Genomic DNA, 18737 nt, shown 5'->3' with positions numbered 1-18737 from the left:
ATTAATGCTCAGAAATCTCTTGCATTCGTATACACTGATGATGAAAAATCTGAAAGAGAAATTAAGGAAACACTCCCATTTACCACTGCAACAAAAAGAATAAAATACCTAGGAATAAACCTACCTCAGGACACAAAAGACCTGTATACAGAAAACTATAAGACACTTGAAAGAAGTTAAAGATGATACAAACAGATGGAGAGATATACCATGTTCTTGGATTGGAAGAATCAACATTGTGAAAATGACTATACCACCCAAAGCAATCTACAGATTCAATGCAATCCCTATCAAACTACCACTGGCATTTTTCACAGAACTAGAACAAAAAAATTCACAATTTGTATGGAAACACAAAAGACCCTGAATAGCCAAAGCAATCTTGTGAAAGAAAAACGGAGCTGGAGGAATCAGGCTCCCTGACTTTAGACTATACTACAAAGGTACAGTAATAAGACAGTATGGTACTGGCACAAAAACAAATATAGACCAATGGAACAGGATAGAAAGCCCAGAGATAAACCCATGCACTTATGGTCATCTTATCTTTGATAAAGGAGGTAAGAGTATACAATGGAGAAAAGACAACCTCTTCAGTAAGTGCTGCTGGGAAAACTGGACAACTACATGTAAAGGAATGAAATTAGAACACTCCCTAACACCATACACAAAAATAAACTCAAAATGGATTAAAGAGCTAAATGTAAGGCCAGACACTATAAAACTCTTAAAGGAAAACATAGGCAGAGCACTCTATGACATAAATCACAGCAATATCCTTTTTTACCCACCTCCTAGAGTAATGGAAATAAAAACAAAAATAAACAGATGGGACCTAATGAAACTTCAAAGCTTTTGCACAGCCAAGGAAAACATAAACAAGATGAAAAGACAACCCTCAGAATGGGAGAAAATATTTGCAAACAGAGCAACTGACAAAGGATTAATCTCCAAAATATACAAGCAACTCATGCAGCTCAATATCAAAAAACATCAACCCAATCCAAAAATGGGCAGAAGACCTAAATAGACATTTCTCCAAAGAAGATATACAGATTGCCAACAAACACATGAAAGGATGTTCATCATCACTAACCATTAGAGAAATGCAAATCAAAACTACAATGAGGTATTACCTCACACCAGTCAGAATGGCCATCATTAAAAAAAATCTAGAAACAATAAATGCTGGTGAGGGTGTTGAGAAAAGGGAACCCTCTTGCACTGTTGGTGGGAATGTAAATTGATACAGCCATTATGGAGAACAGTATGGAGGTTCCTTAAAAAACTACAAATAGAACTACCATATGACCCAGCAATCCCACTACTGGGCATATACCCTGAGGAAACCATAATTCAAAAAGGGACATGTACCACAATATTCACTGTAGCACTATTTACAATATCCAGGACATGGAAGCAATCTAAGTGTGCAGCAACAGATGAATGGATAAAGAAGATGTGGCACATATATACAATGGAATATTACTCAGCCATAAAAAGAAATGAAATTGAGTTATTTGTAGCGAGGTGGATGGACCTAGAGACTGTCATACAGAGTGAAGTAAGTCAGAAAGAGAAGAACAAATACTGTATGCTTACACCTATATATGGAATCTTAAAAAAAAAAGAAAAAGTCCTGAAGAACCTAGGGGCATGACAGGAAAAAAGACACAGATGTAGAGATTGGACTTGAGGACATTGGGACAGGGAAGGGTAAGCTGGGTCGAAGTGAGAGAGTGGTATTGACATATATACACTACTGAATGTAAAATAGATAGCTGGTGGGAAGCTGCCTCATAGTATAGGGAGATCAGCTCGGTGCTTTGTGACCACCTAGAGGGGTGGGATAGAGATGCAAGAGGGAAGGGATATGGGGATATATGTATACGTATAGCTGATTCACTTTGTTATACAGCAGAAATTAACACAACAATATAAAGCAATTACACTCCAATAAAGATGTTAAAAAATAAATAAATAAAAAGTACAATTAGCAGTTATTAGGAAGAAGAGAAAAGTAACAATTTAGTAAATTTTTAAATCTATTATTGAAGAGTTTGAGGTAAAGGCTAATAAGGGGACCATATTTTTATATTCTTTTTTTTTTTGGCCACACTGTGTGGCTTGTAGGATCTCAGTTCCCCAACCAGGGATTGGACCCAGGCCACAGTAGTGAAAGCCTGGAATCCTAACCACTGTGCAGCAGGGAACTCCCAAGGGATCTTTTTATAGTCTAATACAGAAAAACTGTTACTCTCAATGTTTCTTATAATCAAAAACATGCAATAAAGGATGTAGGAATCACGGTCATGAATTTGTATTGGTTTTCTTTATTGAAACTGCTTTTTTCTTTTCATCTTTGTTTATGCTGTTAAGTATATTTCTTCTATTTCAGAAGCACTGTTATTGTTGCTTTTTATTTTATTTATTTATTTTTTTTTTTATGGGCTACGCTGTGCAACTTGTGGGATCTTAGTTCTCCAACCTGGGGTTGAACCCAGGCCTTCGGCCGTAAAAGCACAGAGTCCTAACCACTGGACCACCAGGGAATTCCCTGCTGTTGCACTTTTATTCAGTGAACTGCACAGCTTAAAGCATTGTCTTACAATTATATAAATCAAGAATCCATAAAAGAAAAATTTCGTGTTCAGTTGGGACACTACTTAGAATAAAATGAAAGTATTTTATTTTTTCACGCATCTCTTTACTTTGCACGAAGTCTCTTGAATTATCAAGTAATGTCACTGAGGACTTATAGTCTTGTATAAATTCTTATCAAAAATAAGGTCAGCGGATTAGGAAAGTTGCATTTTGGAAAGATTTTGTGGACTAAAATGTGTTTTGGCCTTCTTACCATCTGTGTTGCCTCTGATTAAGGAAAGATAAAAATCACAAACTTGTATTTAAATTATTTATATATGGAAAGCAAATTCTTTACAAATACTTTATGACATAGAATAAGTTACCCCAAAATTTTGAATTTAAAGTAGCTATTGAAAATAGAAGAGTTTAAAATGATTGCTGTGAATTAAAGGGTATTTTAAACAAACATCAAATATTTAGAGAAAATGAATATTTCTGAGGAATTTATCGTGCTCAAGGGAAAAAGGACTTCAGTTTATCTGAAAAAGTTCAAAATGTTTGTATTTAATTGTACTTTTTTCTATACTTTTTTCTCAGGATGATGCTAATAATGATCCGCAGTGGTCTGAGGAACAGCTAATTGCTGCAAATTTTTGCTTTGCTGCACTTGTTATAGGCCAAACTGAAGTGGATATCATGAGTCATGCTACACAGGCTATTTTTGAAATACTGGAGAAATCCTGGTTGCCCCAGAACTGTACACTGGTTGATATGAAGGTACAAATGAAATGGAGTTTTGAAAGTAAAGGTTATAACCGAGAAATGTCTTTAGTAGTAATTTTGAAAAACTCTTTGGTGATGTGCTATTTCTAGATTGAATTTGGTGTTGATGTAACCACCAAAGAAATTGTTCTTGCTGATGTTATTGATAATGATTCCTGGAGACTCTGGCCATCAGGAGATCGAAGCCAACAAAAAGACAAACAGGTAGGTAATGCTTCAGGTTTTCTTTAATCCTTTGCAAGATCAGGCTGGGATAGAGGAGAAAGGGAAGATGGGAGGAAAAGAAAAGTCAGTTATTGTTACGATATGAACCTGAGTTGTTGATTGCTATTTATTTTTAAAGATAAATATCTCTTATGTTTCATATATCATGGAAAAAAGATAGGAGTGATACTTTACATTTATGAAGCAGATTTCTCATTTATTATTTTAATAGACTCAAGTATTATCCTTGTTTGGCTAATTGAAACCTAAGGCTCTAAGATGATAGATATCTTCACAGTTACAAGAGTTAGTGGCAGATCTGGAACTCGGGTCTTGCAGATCTTATCAGGCTCCATATCTGCTCTTTCCTATGAAAAACAAAATTAGGGCAAGACCCTCTCTATATTTAATACATAAGAATTGTCAGGGCAGCTAATTGTAGTTGCTGGTGTAGTAACTCAAATGAAAATACAAGTATACATCACTATCTGAAGTTTCTCTAGTCTAATTCAGGAAATCAATTTGTTGACTCACATACATTTTCAGATATATCCTTTGCTATGCAAACTCTTCATAATCCGTACCCAAAACTCAGAAACCAAATAATTTCAGATAGGAAGACTATTACTAATGGAATACTTTACCCCGTCTTCTTTTCTATCAGAAAATTCTGGCTCTTTGAACTGACTTAGGTCTGGGAATTGGGTGAGAGGTAGTGAGTCTCTATAATGGTGGCTCACGTCAGTCATCTTTGCTTACTAGATCTAGTTGCTGGGTGTTTTTTGGGGGAAGGAGTAGGGGGAGTTCATGCACATCTAGTAGTTGTATTCTAAACTTTATATCTTATTTTCTAGTCGTACCGTGACCTCAAGGAAGTAACTCCTGAAGGGCTGCAGATGGTAAAGAAAAATTTTGAGTGGGTTGCAGAAAGAGTAGAGGTAAACCTTTTGTAATAAATCAGTATTGTATTTTTATGTTTTTCTCCAAGAAAATCTTGCTTCAAAAAGAAAAAAAAAAATGAGAGGGTGCAGTGCTTTTCTTTTTTCCAGTGACTTTAAAGAAAGGAGCACCTTTAAAAAATGTACCAGCTGAACTATCCTCACTGGCATACTGGAACTCCCTGCTATGAAACTGGCCAGTCATCTCCCAAATCCTGTTGGGGAAACCTGGAATCCTTTCCTCCCTGCCCCCTATAGGAGGGGGCACCTACCCACCTCTCCACTGCTACTCAGAGTTCTACTAGCAAGAGTTTAGAATTGGAACTCCATGTGACATTAAAATGTCACTCTAAAATTTATGGTATTATTATTAGTATAATTCCATGGAAATTGAATGGGGTTTATGGTTATCCAAGGGTAGTAATTACTTTGTAGAACATCATTTCCATAGGAACATGCATTTTGAATTCCAAGCAACTAACTTAAGAAGATTTATAATATGACTTCTATTATGGCTGATTATACCTTAAAACCCCCATTGAACAGAATGTACTAAAAATCTTCAATGACATATTTTATATTGTAGCTTCCTGAATATTAATTAAAAGGTTTGAGTATTTATCCTTGCTTTTTATTACAATAGTAAACAATTTATCTGATTAAAAATCTTACTCATTAGGTCTTAGTTATGAAGACCACTTTCCTTTATATAGAGAGGCTATTTTGAAAAATAAATCCTCTATCATTTTGTCCTGCTTGTCTGTCTTAAATTTGGTCTATTAAAGGAAATATTGTGGCAGGTTGTAATTTTACTATAAGCTATAGCTCTGTAAACTGACTATTCTTACAGTACTCATTCCTATATTTATTCATTTTTGTCTTTGCCTTCTTTTGCATATTCATGTTTTTCTTTTCCAGTTGCTTCTGAAACCAGAAAGTCAGTGCAGGGTTGTAGTACTGATGGGCTCAACCTCTGATCTTAGTCACTGTGAAAAAATTAAGAAGGCTTGTGGAAATTTTGGCATTCCCTGTGAACTTAGGGTAACATCTGCCCATAAAGGACCAGATGAAACTCTGAGGATTAAAGCTGAGTATGAAGGTAAATGTAGAATAACTAGAGCATTTCAGGAAGTTCTCCTGATTTTGCCCCAAATTTTATGTTTAGACTAATAATGCTGAAAAATAGTTTCACCACATTCCAAGGGAAAAAATGTGATATTCTAGGCTTTCATGATGTTTACCTCCAGAAGTTTTAAGGTGCTCTAGGAGCTTATAAAAAAGAATGGACCAGGGAGAAAGAACTGAAAATGCAAGCATGGGAGGAAAATGAAGACTAGAATTAGTCTTTACCTAATCCCCTCAAGCATCGTTTCTAATATGCTCCAACAGAAGATAGGCCCCACGTCAATTACAGAAGGAGGGCCTAGGGTTGAAGCAGCAGATCCTCTCAAGTATCTTTAAGGGTCAGCCTTTCCTGGGAGGCAGTCAAACATGAAATTAAGGAATAATTTCAGAATTTAGTATATAAAAGAAATGTCTTGATGGGATAGCATCTAAAATATGGAGCCCTGTAGATTGGAATGTTTCTCAACTGGAAAAAATATTGGTTGAGTATTCCTTCTGAAGGTAGTTGCTATAGGAGCATATTTACTGAATTTTGGAGGGTTTTTTTTTTCAGGGGGTGGGTGGGAAGGTCTCAGACCTCTTTGATAAGCTAATAAAAGCCAGATCTCTTTCTCCAGAAAAATGCAAATGTAAAATTTTGGATTCTAAGTTAGGAATCACTGTTGTAGGAAACAAAAGAATAACTTATGAATTTACGAAAGAATAAAATATTTATGAGGTATGTTTAAAAATATATTGAAGGGTCTTAAATATTTCAGTACTATATTATTGAATTCAGTTCCTCAACTCTTATTTCAAGAAATGTCAGTAAATACATATATGTGGAACCTAGAAAAATGGTACAGATGAACCGGTTTGCAGGGCAGAAATCGAGACACAGATGTAGAGAACAAACATATGGCCACCAAGGGGGGAAACCCGCCGGGGGTGGGGGTGGGGGTGTGATGAATTGGGCGATTGGGATTGACATGTATACACTGATGTATATAAAATTGATGACTAATAAGGACCTGGTGTATAAAAAAAGATAAAATAGAAAAATTAAAAAAAAAAAAGTGTCACTAAACCTCTAGTCTCTATTAATTGTATCTCCCATACCCTGTTGGTTGAAAGACACCAGGACAGATGCCGCTTCAGGTGGTGTCATTCTTTGCTTCAGCGAGCCGAAGTAGCAATAGTGGAAGGGGCTTTTGAACCATTCCCTCACTCACGCCCTGGTGTTATACCTCCTTTATACTACAGATCTCAAAGATGGCCAAACTTCTTCTTGCTACTTCATTACTTGATATACAGTAAGTGGCAGAGTGAACCTTATATTTTGAATATATATTTAATAATAGTGTCAATATAGTGCTTTTTCTGGAGACTACTGTTAAAGAACTCAAGGAGTTACTACACATGGGCCCTTTTTTTTTTTTTAACCTATCTTTAAATCTCTTGAGTGCTTAGCCTAATTATAAACTTGTAATTTGCCTAGGGGATGGCATTCCTACTGTATTTGTGGCAGTGGCAGGCAGAAGCAATGGTTTAGGACCAGTGATGTCTGGTAACACAGCATATCCAGTTATCAGCTGTCCTCCCCTCACTCCAGACTGGGGAGCTCAGGATGTGTGGTCTTCTCTTCGATTACCCAGTGGTAAGATAATTGAATTTTTAAAAAAAGTTTATTAAAAAGTTTCAACTATGCACTGTAATAGAATAACATTATGAAATCTCACATACCCATTACCCAGCTTCAGAAATTAACATCTTGTTGCATCTATAGCCCTCTCCTGCTGGATTATTTAAAGCAGATCTGAGAAATTATGGCATTTTATACTTCAGTATTTACGTATGTCTTTCTAAATGATAAAGACTCTAGTTTTAAAATCATAATGATACCATATTCACACCTAAGGAAAATTAATGGTAATTTCTTAAAATCTAATTTCCAACTAGTGTTCATTTTTCCAGTTGTCTCATTTGTTTTTACAGTTTATTCAAATTAAGATCCAACATAGCCCTTATATTGCATTTAGTTGATATATCTCTAAAGTCTCTTTTTTTGTTGTTCTGTTTTTGTTTTTTGGGGGGTTTTTTTGCGGTACGCGGGCCTCTTACTGCTGCGGCCTCTCCCGTTGCGGAGCACAGGCTCCGGACGCGCAGGCTCAGTGGCCATGGCTCACGGACCTAGCCGCTCCATGGCATGTGGGATCCTCCTGGACCGGGGCACAAACCCGTGTCCCCTGCATCGGCAGGCGGACTCCCAACCACTGCGCCACCAGGGAAGCCCTAAAGTCCCTTTTAATCTTTTTTTTTTTCCTCTTTCACTTCTCCTATAGAATTTTCCGCATTCTGGACTTAGCTGATTACATTTCTGGGTGTTGTTTAACATGCTCTTCCATCCCCTATTTTCTGTAAAGTGGTGGTAAAATCTGTAGTTAGATCAAGTTCATATTTGGTTTTGGGTTTTGTTTTTTTCCCCACCCAAGAATACATCATTCATGGTATTTTGTTGTTTGTTTTGTTTTGTTTTTTGTAAATGTGATTGTTACTTCTGTAGAGGAAATAAAATATTTAAAACTTAGGTATTAGAATAATTAAAACCAAGGAAGTTTCATCAGTTGGCTGGCTGAGCAGGATCTCATAAAATAACAATATTGTTGTGTGCTCATCATGGTCCAAGATAATGATCTGATCTATAAGGCCTGAGTGTCAGTACTGTTTCAGTAAGAGTCGATTTGCTTATCACTTAATATACCTCATATTTTTCTCACAGTCGTGTAAGTGTAAATCCGCTCTTGATACGTGTTAAGTAAGTGTGCCCTCTGACATGTTCCCATATGGACTGGCTTCTCTCTAGGCCTGCTGCACTGCTCGTCTTAGGATCTCTCTCTACAGCATCCTGGACATTCATTTTGCCTTTCTCTAGTCTTGGATCTCCTGTTTCCTAGGTCCCATATCTTTACCTTCTTGGTTTACTTTTTGTTGGAGAGCATTCTAGTGAACTTTCTGAGGAAAGGGTACAGAAGATAAACTTTTTGAGACCTTGTATACCTAAAACGTTTTTATTGCAGCTCAGTCTGATTTGATAATTTAGGAATAGAATTCGAGGTTGAAAACTATTTTCTGTCAGAATTTTTTCTTTTTTAAATTTATTTATTTTATTTATTTTTGGCTGCATTGGGTCTTTGTTGCTGCTTGTAGGCTTTCTCTAGTTGCAGTGAGCAGGGACTACTCTTCGTTGCAGTGTGCGGGCTTCTCATTGCGGTGGCTTCTCTTGTTGCGGAGCTTGGGCTGTAGGCGCGCGGGCTTCAGTAGTTGTGGTGGGCAGGCTCAGTAGTTGTGGCTTGCAGGCTTTAGAGCGCAGGCTCAGTAGTTGTGGTGCATGAGCTTAGTTGCTCCGTGGCATGTGGGATCTTCCCGGACCAGGGCTCGAACCTGTGTTCCCTGCATTGGCAGGCAGGAACCACTGTGCTATCAGGGAAGCCCTGTCAGAATTTTGAGGTTATTACTCTGCTGTCTTCTAGCTTCCAGAGTTATTGAGAACTCCAGGGCCCTTCCACCATTCTGGTTCTAGGTCATTTATGAATTTTGTTTCTTTCTGGAAACTTCTTGGATCTTTTATCAATCCATTATTCTTAAATTTCACGAAGATGCGTCTTGGTGAGTCTGTTTTCTTCCTGGGCTTGTAGTGGGCTCTTTTAATCTGGAACTTTGATTCTTTAGTCCTGGGAAATTTTCTTGAATTACTTAATAATTTCCTTCCGCCTCCATTTTCTTTCTTCTTTCATTTTTGGATTTACTTTTCACTGCCTTGATTTCTATTTTGTTTTCTTATTCTTTCTTTTTTTAATATTTATTTTATTTTTGGCTGTGCTGGGTCTTAGTTGTGGCATGCAGACTTCGTAGTTGCAGCACGCAGGAACTTCATTGTGACATGTGGACTCTAGTTGCAGCATGCATGTGGGATCTAGTTCCCCAACCAGGAATCGAACCCGGGTCCCCTGCATTGGGAGCATGGAGTCTTACCCACTGCACCACCAGGGAAGTCCCTGTTTTCTTATTCTTGTTGCCATACTTTCTGGAAGATCTCTTCAACTTTACATTTCAACCCATCTTTTACATTTCAACCCATCTATTGAGCTTTTCATTTTGAATGTGGTATTTTGAATTTCTTACAGCTCTTTTTTGTTCTCTGGTCTCCCCCTACCACCTCCCCAAACATCCTTTTCTTGTTTAATCTTTGCAATAACCTCCTTTATCTCTCTGAGCTTATTATTGTTCCTTTCATATTAGTTCCTTTCCATAGCTGTTTGCTAATAAGCCTTGGCTGTTTTCTCTTGTTTAAGAATGGCACTGTAAAAACCAATTGGAGGGAGTTCCCTGGTGGTCCAGTGGCTAAGACTTCACGCTCCCAATGCAGGGGGCACGGGTTCCATCCCTGGTCAGGGAACTAGATCCCACATGCATGCCGCAACTAAAAGATCCCACATCCTGCAATGAAGATCCTGTGTGCTGTAACTAAGACCTGGTACAGCCAAATAAATAAATATAATTTTTTTTAAGTGTCATAAAAAACCAATTGGAAGCTCTGCAAGTGGGTAGGGCTTGTCAAAAGTGGCCTCCACTGTGAGTGATCTTGTAGGGTCATTCTTTGAATAACCCCTCACATCAGTGTCTTTGATCTTTTCTCATGTGTTGGCCAGAATTACCCAGAGAACATTTTTAGTCTCAGTCTCCTGCCTGAGTTTGTTAACATGTGCAAACTTAATCCCATGTTTTCACTGTGGCATTCCTTACTTCACCTGTGCCCGGTTGGCACAGAAGTCTGGACTAAAGTCTGTTTAGTCTCCAGAAGAATTTAAAACTCTGCCATGGTGCAGAAGGGGCCATTGTTCAGGTACATAGAGTGGGGAGGAGGATCTGATGGCCTTACTTCTTCTTGGCTTTCACTCAGTCTTCTTCTTTTTAGCCCCATTTTCAACCTGATTCCTCCCCTAAAAGGTATCTGGTGTCACCAGTTCCTCAACCTTTGAGTGGGTTCTGTAATGTCAGGCTGCTTCTCATCTTTCCCTGCTTCTAGTTAGGATTAAATTTTCTTGGTCTGCTAAGTTAGTTAGTACTCCCTTTGCCAAAATGTAAGATCCTGAAAACTTCGTTCCTCTTGCTCTTATGGCATGCTCACCAGGTAACTTAATTTTTTGCTAATTAGGTTTTCTTGACATCAGAAAGTGAGTCATGGGCAGTAGGCACAGGTACTTCAGTTGTTAGAGTGGAATGCTCTACCTAATTTATTACTACTACTACTACTACTACTAATGGTTGACATTCATTGAGTATTTACTATGTGTCAGGCACTGCTCCAAGCACTTTATCTGTATTAACTCACTGAATCCTCACATAAGGTAGCTACTAGTTATCATCCCCATGTTACATAAGGACACTAAAATTAATTTGGCTGATGTTGGTTATGTAGTAAGTAGCAGAGCTGTGTAAATTGATTTATTAATACAAATTAAATCTTGTGATTTATATTTTAGTCTGTTCTTATTGGGGATAGTGAGAGTCAAAGAGCCTGATGAATTCCAAGAGTATTTAGGGAAATTGGATCTTTTGGATCTATAACCTATTTAGTCCTTGACTCTAATGACACAGACATAATAGTACCACCTCGAGAAACTGCCTGAGCAAACCTGTGGTCCCCGAGGAAGTTACTTTCTAGTCTACTGTCTTTTAGATCTTATTACTATTGAATTTATTTATAATATTTCTTAAAATTATTTTATGGATTTGACTTTTCCACTGCTTAAAAATGTTAGAATAATTCAAGTGCAAAAACAAAAGGAATAACTAGAAAATTACCAAAATAATTAACATACCTCAGGTTTGTCTAAGAACAGATGATTCTACCTCATTCCTTGTTTTATTTCTATTGTGTTTCACCAGGGATTTAAAGGGATAATGTATGTGAAAAGAACTTTGAAAAAAGGTAAATTTCTTTGCAAGTGGATTCAGTGAGAAGAGTGATAGTTGTATATAAAATATCTGTTCCTGGCTGATAAATATTACTTATCATCTTATAATCACTTTATCACTCTAAAGAGTAAAGATGGAAACTCCTTCTACAGATCTTACTTCAGACAAGGATAATATTATAGCTGTATTGTCTGTGGCTAACAGGGCTTCTGAGAGTATAAAATAGTTGGGTAAGTGGTATTGTCATTATTAATTTACAGCTCAATTTTCTGTCTTTTCTTTTATGAATAGGTCTTGGCTGTTCAACCATACTTTCTCCAGAAGGATCAGCTCAGTTTGCTGCTCAGATATTTGGATTAAACAACCATTTGATTTGGGCCAAACTGCGAGCAAGTGTATTGAACACCTGGATTTCCTTGAAGCAGGCTGACAAGAAAATCAGAGAGGGCAATTTATAAGAAAGAACATCATTGCATTGTTTAGGAGAAAAACTATAAATTTCTAGTTTAGCTGCAGAAAAAAGAAATCAAGCAAGATGAAAAGATTTTAAATCAATCAGAGAAAACAAAATTTAAAAGTGAATGAATGCCTCTCTAGATTCATGAATTAGTAGAATAAATGTACATATTTATTAGTATTTCTTTATAAGTAGTGAAATTAGTATACATTTAAAATTAATCTCTTACCCACATATGGTCAGTTAGGTAGGCAGTATAATTAAATATATTTCTTAAATGATAATAATGTTCTATTATAGAGCTCTAAAGTTACTACTTCCTACATCTGAGTCCGTAAGTTTTAGAAACTTAAAATGGTTGTATCTTAGGGTGGTTAAGAGCAATATAGTCCTCTTTCACATTATGATCTTTACAAAACTCTAGGGCATGGTTTTTTACTTGCAGTCAGTATGTCAGAAAATGATGTTGTATTTATCTCTAGCTATAGCTAGAGATGATGTTTGGGTTTGATATTGCCTTTTTTAAGAAAAGCTGAGATTGACTCTGGGGGTAAGAAAGACATGAATTAAGATGAAGGGGCACTGTGGAAACCATGGAGAGACTTCTGAGAACTTCTCTGTTAAGTGTCAGGGCAATTTCCCATGGAAAAGAAATAGAGTCACCTTTGCCATTGCAAATGAGTTAGTAAATCTTACTTGGCTCTGTAGGTCATAAAATTCTTTTAATTCTGATAACACATATTTTAGCCAGACTAACAATCCCCAACCTACCATCATTTTCAAAAATTGGAATCTCCCAGTTAATACCCATAACTAGTTTCTTTCTTGTAATAGTATTAAGTCTAGTATACCCAGCAAAATGCACTTCTAAAGGAGCAGTTGTTACTGAGAGGTATGATAGTTCATCATGAGTCTATAAACCATATTTGGAAATATCAGTGTTACATTACGCAGCCTTGAGGATTTTATAGATCATGAAACTTTAATCCAGGTGTCTATGAACCCCTTAAGCTTACATGTAAAATTTTATGTATATGTTCACTTCTATGAGAAGGGGGCAATCAGTTTTTACCAAAAAGATGTGTGTCCCCCCCCAAAATGTTAAGAATCTCTGCTATGAAATCTTGACAAATCAAGATGAAATCTTGACACTGGCCTACCCAGTCTATGCTTTTTCACTTCCCTCTCAACTGTTAGCAAGCTGGCATCTCATCACTTCCTTCACCTGATCTCTGTGCGGTATGACTGACCTAACTTCCTTTCTTGGGCTATACACCAAGTTGTTCCAACCTCAATCTTAATCATTCCTCATATTTTACTCTTTCCCTTAAGTATTGATGTTTCCTACTATTGAGTTCATTGTTTACAAATAATGGTAGGATAACTTTAATTCTTTACAGTGAATGTCTGTAGACTTGTATTTTCAGCTGTCCATTTCTGTCTGAATGGTCTAAACTTAACTCATCTTCCACCAAGCCTATATCTGGCTGCACTCACTGTCCCAAATTAATTTTATCCTTGATGTTTTTCTCTGACCTTTCATTTCTAACTCATTACCAGGTCTTGAATTTACCCTGTTTACCCATCCACTGTACATAAACCTCAAGCAAGGGTCAAATTCTGTATTAGCCTGATCTAGGTCTTTTTTTTTTTTTTTTTTGGGGGGGGGGGGGTACGCGGACCTCTCACTGTTGTGGCCTCTCCTGTTGCGGAACACAGGCTCCGGACGCGGAGGCTCAGCGGCCATGGCTCGTGGGCCCAGCCACTCTGCAGCATGTGGGATCTTCCCGGACCAGGGCACGAACCCGTGTCCCCTGCATCGGCAGGCGGACTCTCAACCACTGCGCCACCAGGGAAGCCCTAGGTCTTCCTTCTTAACCCAACCTTTTTGAGGTTGATTGTCCAAGGACTTACAACAAAAACTCTTAAATAAATTTCTTTTGCAACATAGACTCCTTTGAAAATATGAATGCTGTTGACCCTCTCCCTAGAAAATTGCACAGTATGTTTACTAACAGGTTCCATTTGTTCCTGGGTTCCTTGAAGCCTATCCATAGTCTGTAGGTTAAGAATTGCTGTTGTAACCCATCAAGGGAACTTGCTTTCCTCTTTTTCAGACTGTTGCATATCTGTACGTTTAGTTCTTAGAATGTTCTCATTTGTCATTAAAATCTACTTGTTAAGTTACTAGAGCTTCATCTTCGCTTTCTCCATGAAACCTTCCCTGATAAACCTTCCAGCTACAGTGGCTACAAGTACTTTCTCTGTTGGATTGTAAGCTCCCAAAGAGGAGAAAACGTAATTCTACAGTTTATTTCCCTTACATTGTCTTATGCTCTGATGTGCTAATGCCTAGCTGTCTGTTAGAAATGGGGGAATTATAAAAATCATGTACTGCTTTATTTTCTAAAGTTAGATCACAAGAACAATTAAAAAGATTTGATTTTAACATCTTTGAACTTGGGCTTCATAGTCTCTGAATAGTCATTGGCTGCTATTTCAACTCTTCTGTCCCTACCTAGCAAAAGCTCCACCTGTTTCTGTGCAGTACATAAAAATTTCAAACACTGATTGAGACTCATAGATAGGACTGACCTTTATCAATGGTCATTATTAGTTTCTTAATAGAGTACATATAACCCTCAGTAGTATAGTTCATCAATGCTAGAGTAAATACTTGTTTGAAAGTATTTTAACTGTTATAAAAAGTAATTTACACAAACCTACCTGGTTTCCCATCTTTGGGTGTTTATACTTTCTGTGGGCTTATAGTTAAATAGAGGAAGAAAAATTGTGTCCGAATAACGCTGTACTTAAACTTTATATCTTAAAGCCACACTTAGAATTGCTTTAATGCCTCCTGAAATTTAAAACAAAGCAGCCAAATAAAAGGCAAGGATAAGCTCTTGTGTGAAGCTTTATTCATTCATCCATGTGTGAAATACATGTTTTGCCTTATTTTATTCTAGGCCCTAGGAAAGCAACACTGAACAGAGACAAGGCCCTCGCCCTCACAAAATTTACATTTTATTGGGGATAACAAACCATAAAAGATAAATCAGATAGATTCAGGGAAGTATAAGTGCACATGAAGAATAGCCAAGGTGAGAGGACAGTGATGGGGTAAGAGGAAGGTTTTTAAGGAGAGCAGGGCAATGATGTAAAAGAGGAAGCCATGCAAAGATATGGGGAAATAGTTTCCCAGACTAAAAGAACAGAAAGTAAAATAGCTTTGCCTTTTTGAGGACCTGCAAACATGCTAATATTGCTGGAGCTCTGTGAGCAAGGGTAAGAGTGGAAGGAGATATTGATGTAAGCAAAGGCTAGATAACTTAGGGCCTACAGACCACACTGAAGTGTGTCAGGAAAAACCATTGGTAAGTTTGAGCAGGGGCTGACGTGATGTATTCAACAGGTTTTAAAGTATTCTCTGGCTGTTGTGTGGATTAGAGGAGAAGCAAGGAGATTAGTTAAGAAGCTACTGTAGTCCAGTTGAAAGAAGATGTGACCTCCAACAAGTTACGTAAATTTTTTGTGCCTCAATTTCCTCGTGTGTAAAGTGGGACTAATACTACGCACCTCAAGGTGATTGAGAGTTAAATGAGTCAATATATGTAAAGTATATCCTAGCAGATGAATGCATTATGTAAAAATCTATTTGGCTGACTGTATAGAATGAGTAGAGTTTATTCCATGAAAATTACCTTGAATTTTATATTCCCTTCAGCTGATTTAATTTCTAAAAACAGGAAAAAAGGGCAGAGTCAGCATAATGTGACTTAAATAAAACATGACAGGCCATAGAACATCCACAATTTCTCCCTGCCATCTTCAGCCCAGCAGTCCTTGGAAAGCCAGTGGAAACGCTTACTTTTAATGGTGCCTTTTGCATTTAACTCCTCACAACCTCAAATACTTGGGGTGGGGTTGTTAACCCAGCACTGTGGTACAGTGAAAATAGCAGTAGAATGGGAATGAAAAGATTTCCTTGGGCACGTTTCTCTTTGAGCTTCAGTAACTCCTTGCACTCTGTCCTCAATCCCTCTTACCTTTCCTTACTTTTCTTCGTAGAATTTATTACCACCAAACATGGTATATATTTGTTTATTGCCTCTCTCTCCCAACTAGAAAATACATTCCATGAGTACACTAGGTTGTCTTTTTGTTGTTAATTGTATCCCAAGCGACTAGTACTGATATAATGCCTGACATTGGCATTTAGAAGGCACTCAATAAATATTTGTGGAATGAATATATGTACAAATTCCCACAGGTATGGCAACATGGAACCATACATAACTAAATATTAGAGGAGTATAACATGCAAGGGGAGTAGACAGTAACAAAAGATCATAAAGGACCTTACATGCTAGGCTTTGTAGTTTGGATTTCATCCTTAGGATAGAAGAGTGACATCAGGTATATGTCACTGTGATAAGCCCCATCACTCTGGGGCTTCCCTGGTGGAGCACTGGCTAAGAATCCACCTGCCAATGCAGGGGACACGGGTTCGATCTCTGGTCCGGGAAAATCCCACATGCTGCGGAGCAACTAAGCCCATGAGCCACAATTGCTGAGCCGGTGTGCCACAACTACTGAAGCCCATGCGCCTAGAGCCTGTGCTCCGCAACAAGAAAAGTCACTGCAATGAGAAGCCCATGCACCGCAACAAAGAGCAGCCCCCACTCACTGCAACTAGAGAAAGCCTGTGCACAGCAACAAAGACCCAATGCAGCCTAAAATAAATAAATTTATTTTTTAAAAAAATCACTCTGGTTTGGAAGACTCCTGTTTCAAAAGGGGCAAATTAAATCCATACATTTATATCTTGTTTGCCACAAAACCCCATTAAAAATGACAGAAGAAACAGAAACACAGGAATCACAACAGAGGAATTCTGAGGAAATTTCTACAAGCTACAAAGTATATGAGATCAGACTGATATAGAAACCAAAACTGTGACTCCTTACATAAAGTCAATATTCTGAAAAGAGAGAAATGCACTACTAAGGCAGTGGTTCTTAGCTTTTGGAGGGGGAGACGGGAGTTAGGATAAACACCTTTGGAGAATCCAATGGAAGTTACAAAATCTTTCCTCAGAAAAATTCTAATAAAATTTTGCGTATACCAAATGTCTTCCCGAACTCCTTTAAACCCTCTGAAATCCAGGCATAATTAGCTTGAAATACATGACAGTTCCACAGCTAGTAGAAGTCCACAGCCCTTCTCATGATTTTTACTAATTCAGAGATTATAACCTCCTGAGCTAGAGCTCACTGGATCATTACTGCTGTTTCTGCATTGTACATATTAACCAGACATGAAATGTGCCAGGCACCATAGGATATAGCCATGAGCTGGACATAGTTTCTGCTCACAAGGAACTCACAGATTAAGGGAGAAAGAAGCAAAAACTCACTCAGTTAAAAAGTTGAGTACCAACTATATGCCAGGGAGTGTGCTAGATCCTAGGGATGCTACAGTGAGCAAGGCAAATATAGTCCTTGGCCTCATGGAAATTACAGTACATCTGGAGAGAGACAGGCCTTAAACAATGAGCAGTGCTCAGAAGTAGAGAGCTCCATAAGACAGTGTAATGGGGAACCTTGCAGTGTCTGCAAAGTCAAAGAGGTAACTTTTAACCTGGAACCAGAAGGATACAGAAATATTGAAGGATGAAAAGGAATTAGCTAGTTTGCTGAGAAAGAGAGGAGGGGGGAAGAGGCAGGAACTGGTAGGATCGTGACCAGAAATGAGCCTGCAGTAGGCGTTCAATAAAATGTCCTGTCGTTCTCATCAAGAATACTCGGTAGGTACTCGGTTTGGACAAGCACATCTTGATATTTAAGGTCTTACAAAAACTCTAAATCCCCTATGTCTCTGTGTTACTTGAGTGCTTACTATGACAGGGTGCAGGAAGTATCGTTTATCCCTAGAACAATTATATATTATCCCTATTTTACAGCCGGGAAAACTGGGACTCTGATAACACGTTCACAAGTCAGACATCTAGAGCGTCTGAACCTGGGTATTCTCACACCAAAACACATCACCCTTCCAGCCTTATTGCCAACTGCTCCTGAAATGCAGCCCAAAGGGTAGCCAGGGGGTTTTCACCAAACGTGCTTTGCACTTGGAGATTCTTTTCTTCTTCTTTGCCTTTCCTCATATTCGCTTCTCTGAACTTTACCCAGAACCAACCCCAGGTTTTTCAAGATCCCATTCAAATACCAATTCCTCTATGAAGTATTCCCAGGCAGCAAGAAGCCGTCTCTCTCCCCCTCCCCTTCTCTCCCACTCCTTCAGATGACCCCCTACGGTTTCTAGTTGGTATTTTACCACGCCATAGACCTGTTATTTATTTTCCATAGACCTTCGCCCAGCTCCGCCTCTAGGGACCTGGACACTTCTCCGCCCCCAGCAGTCGCCCCGGAAACGCACGCTGTTTTTAGCCGAATCTGTTTGGTGAATCCTTTTCAACCCCTTCCCAGGATCCGACGCCTCGTTCCTCCAGACCCGCTTCTAGAAAGGAGTATCGACGCAATCTTCGCAAATTTCTAGGTACGAGAGTGAAGACTGCGGCCTTTGACGCCAACTCAGTATTAAAGACGCTTCCGACTGCGAAACGCTTAGCAACCATCGGCTTCCTTCTCCGCTTAGGCACCTCCGAGATCCTCTTCCGGGGC

At 38.3% G+C, this 18737-nt stretch overlaps 1 protein-coding gene across 1 annotated transcript in view; it reads left to right on the top strand.

Annotated features, from left to right (window-relative positions):
• Nucleotides 1-13661, top strand: part of PAICS (phosphoribosylaminoimidazole carboxylase and phosphoribosylaminoimidazolesuccinocarboxamide synthase) — a 35616-nt gene extending 21955 nt beyond the window's left edge. Inside the window, exons 7-12 of the mRNA XM_027102860.1 lie at nt 3184-3363; nt 3460-3573; nt 4428-4511; nt 5430-5610; nt 7114-7272; nt 11886-13661. Coding sequence (XP_026958661.1) covers nt 3184-3363; nt 3460-3573; nt 4428-4511; nt 5430-5610; nt 7114-7272; nt 11886-12052 — 885 coding nt within the window. The 3' untranslated portion in view covers nt 12053-13661. The remainder of the gene's footprint in view (nt 1-3183; nt 3364-3459; nt 3574-4427; nt 4512-5429; nt 5611-7113; nt 7273-11885) is intronic.
• The last annotated feature ends 5076 nt before the right edge of the window (nt 13662-18737 follow it).

Source organism: Aethalodelphis obliquidens, unplaced genomic scaffold (assembly GCF_003676395.1).
Source record: "Aethalodelphis obliquidens isolate GAN/ISIS:26980383/991018 unplaced genomic scaffold, ASM367639v1 scaffold6, whole genome shotgun sequence".
NCBI classification, from domain to species: domain Eukaryota; kingdom Metazoa; phylum Chordata; class Mammalia; order Artiodactyla; family Delphinidae; genus Aethalodelphis; species Aethalodelphis obliquidens.
The sequence above is the reverse complement of the archived record's forward strand: the minus strand, read 5'-3'. Positions and strand labels throughout refer to the sequence as shown.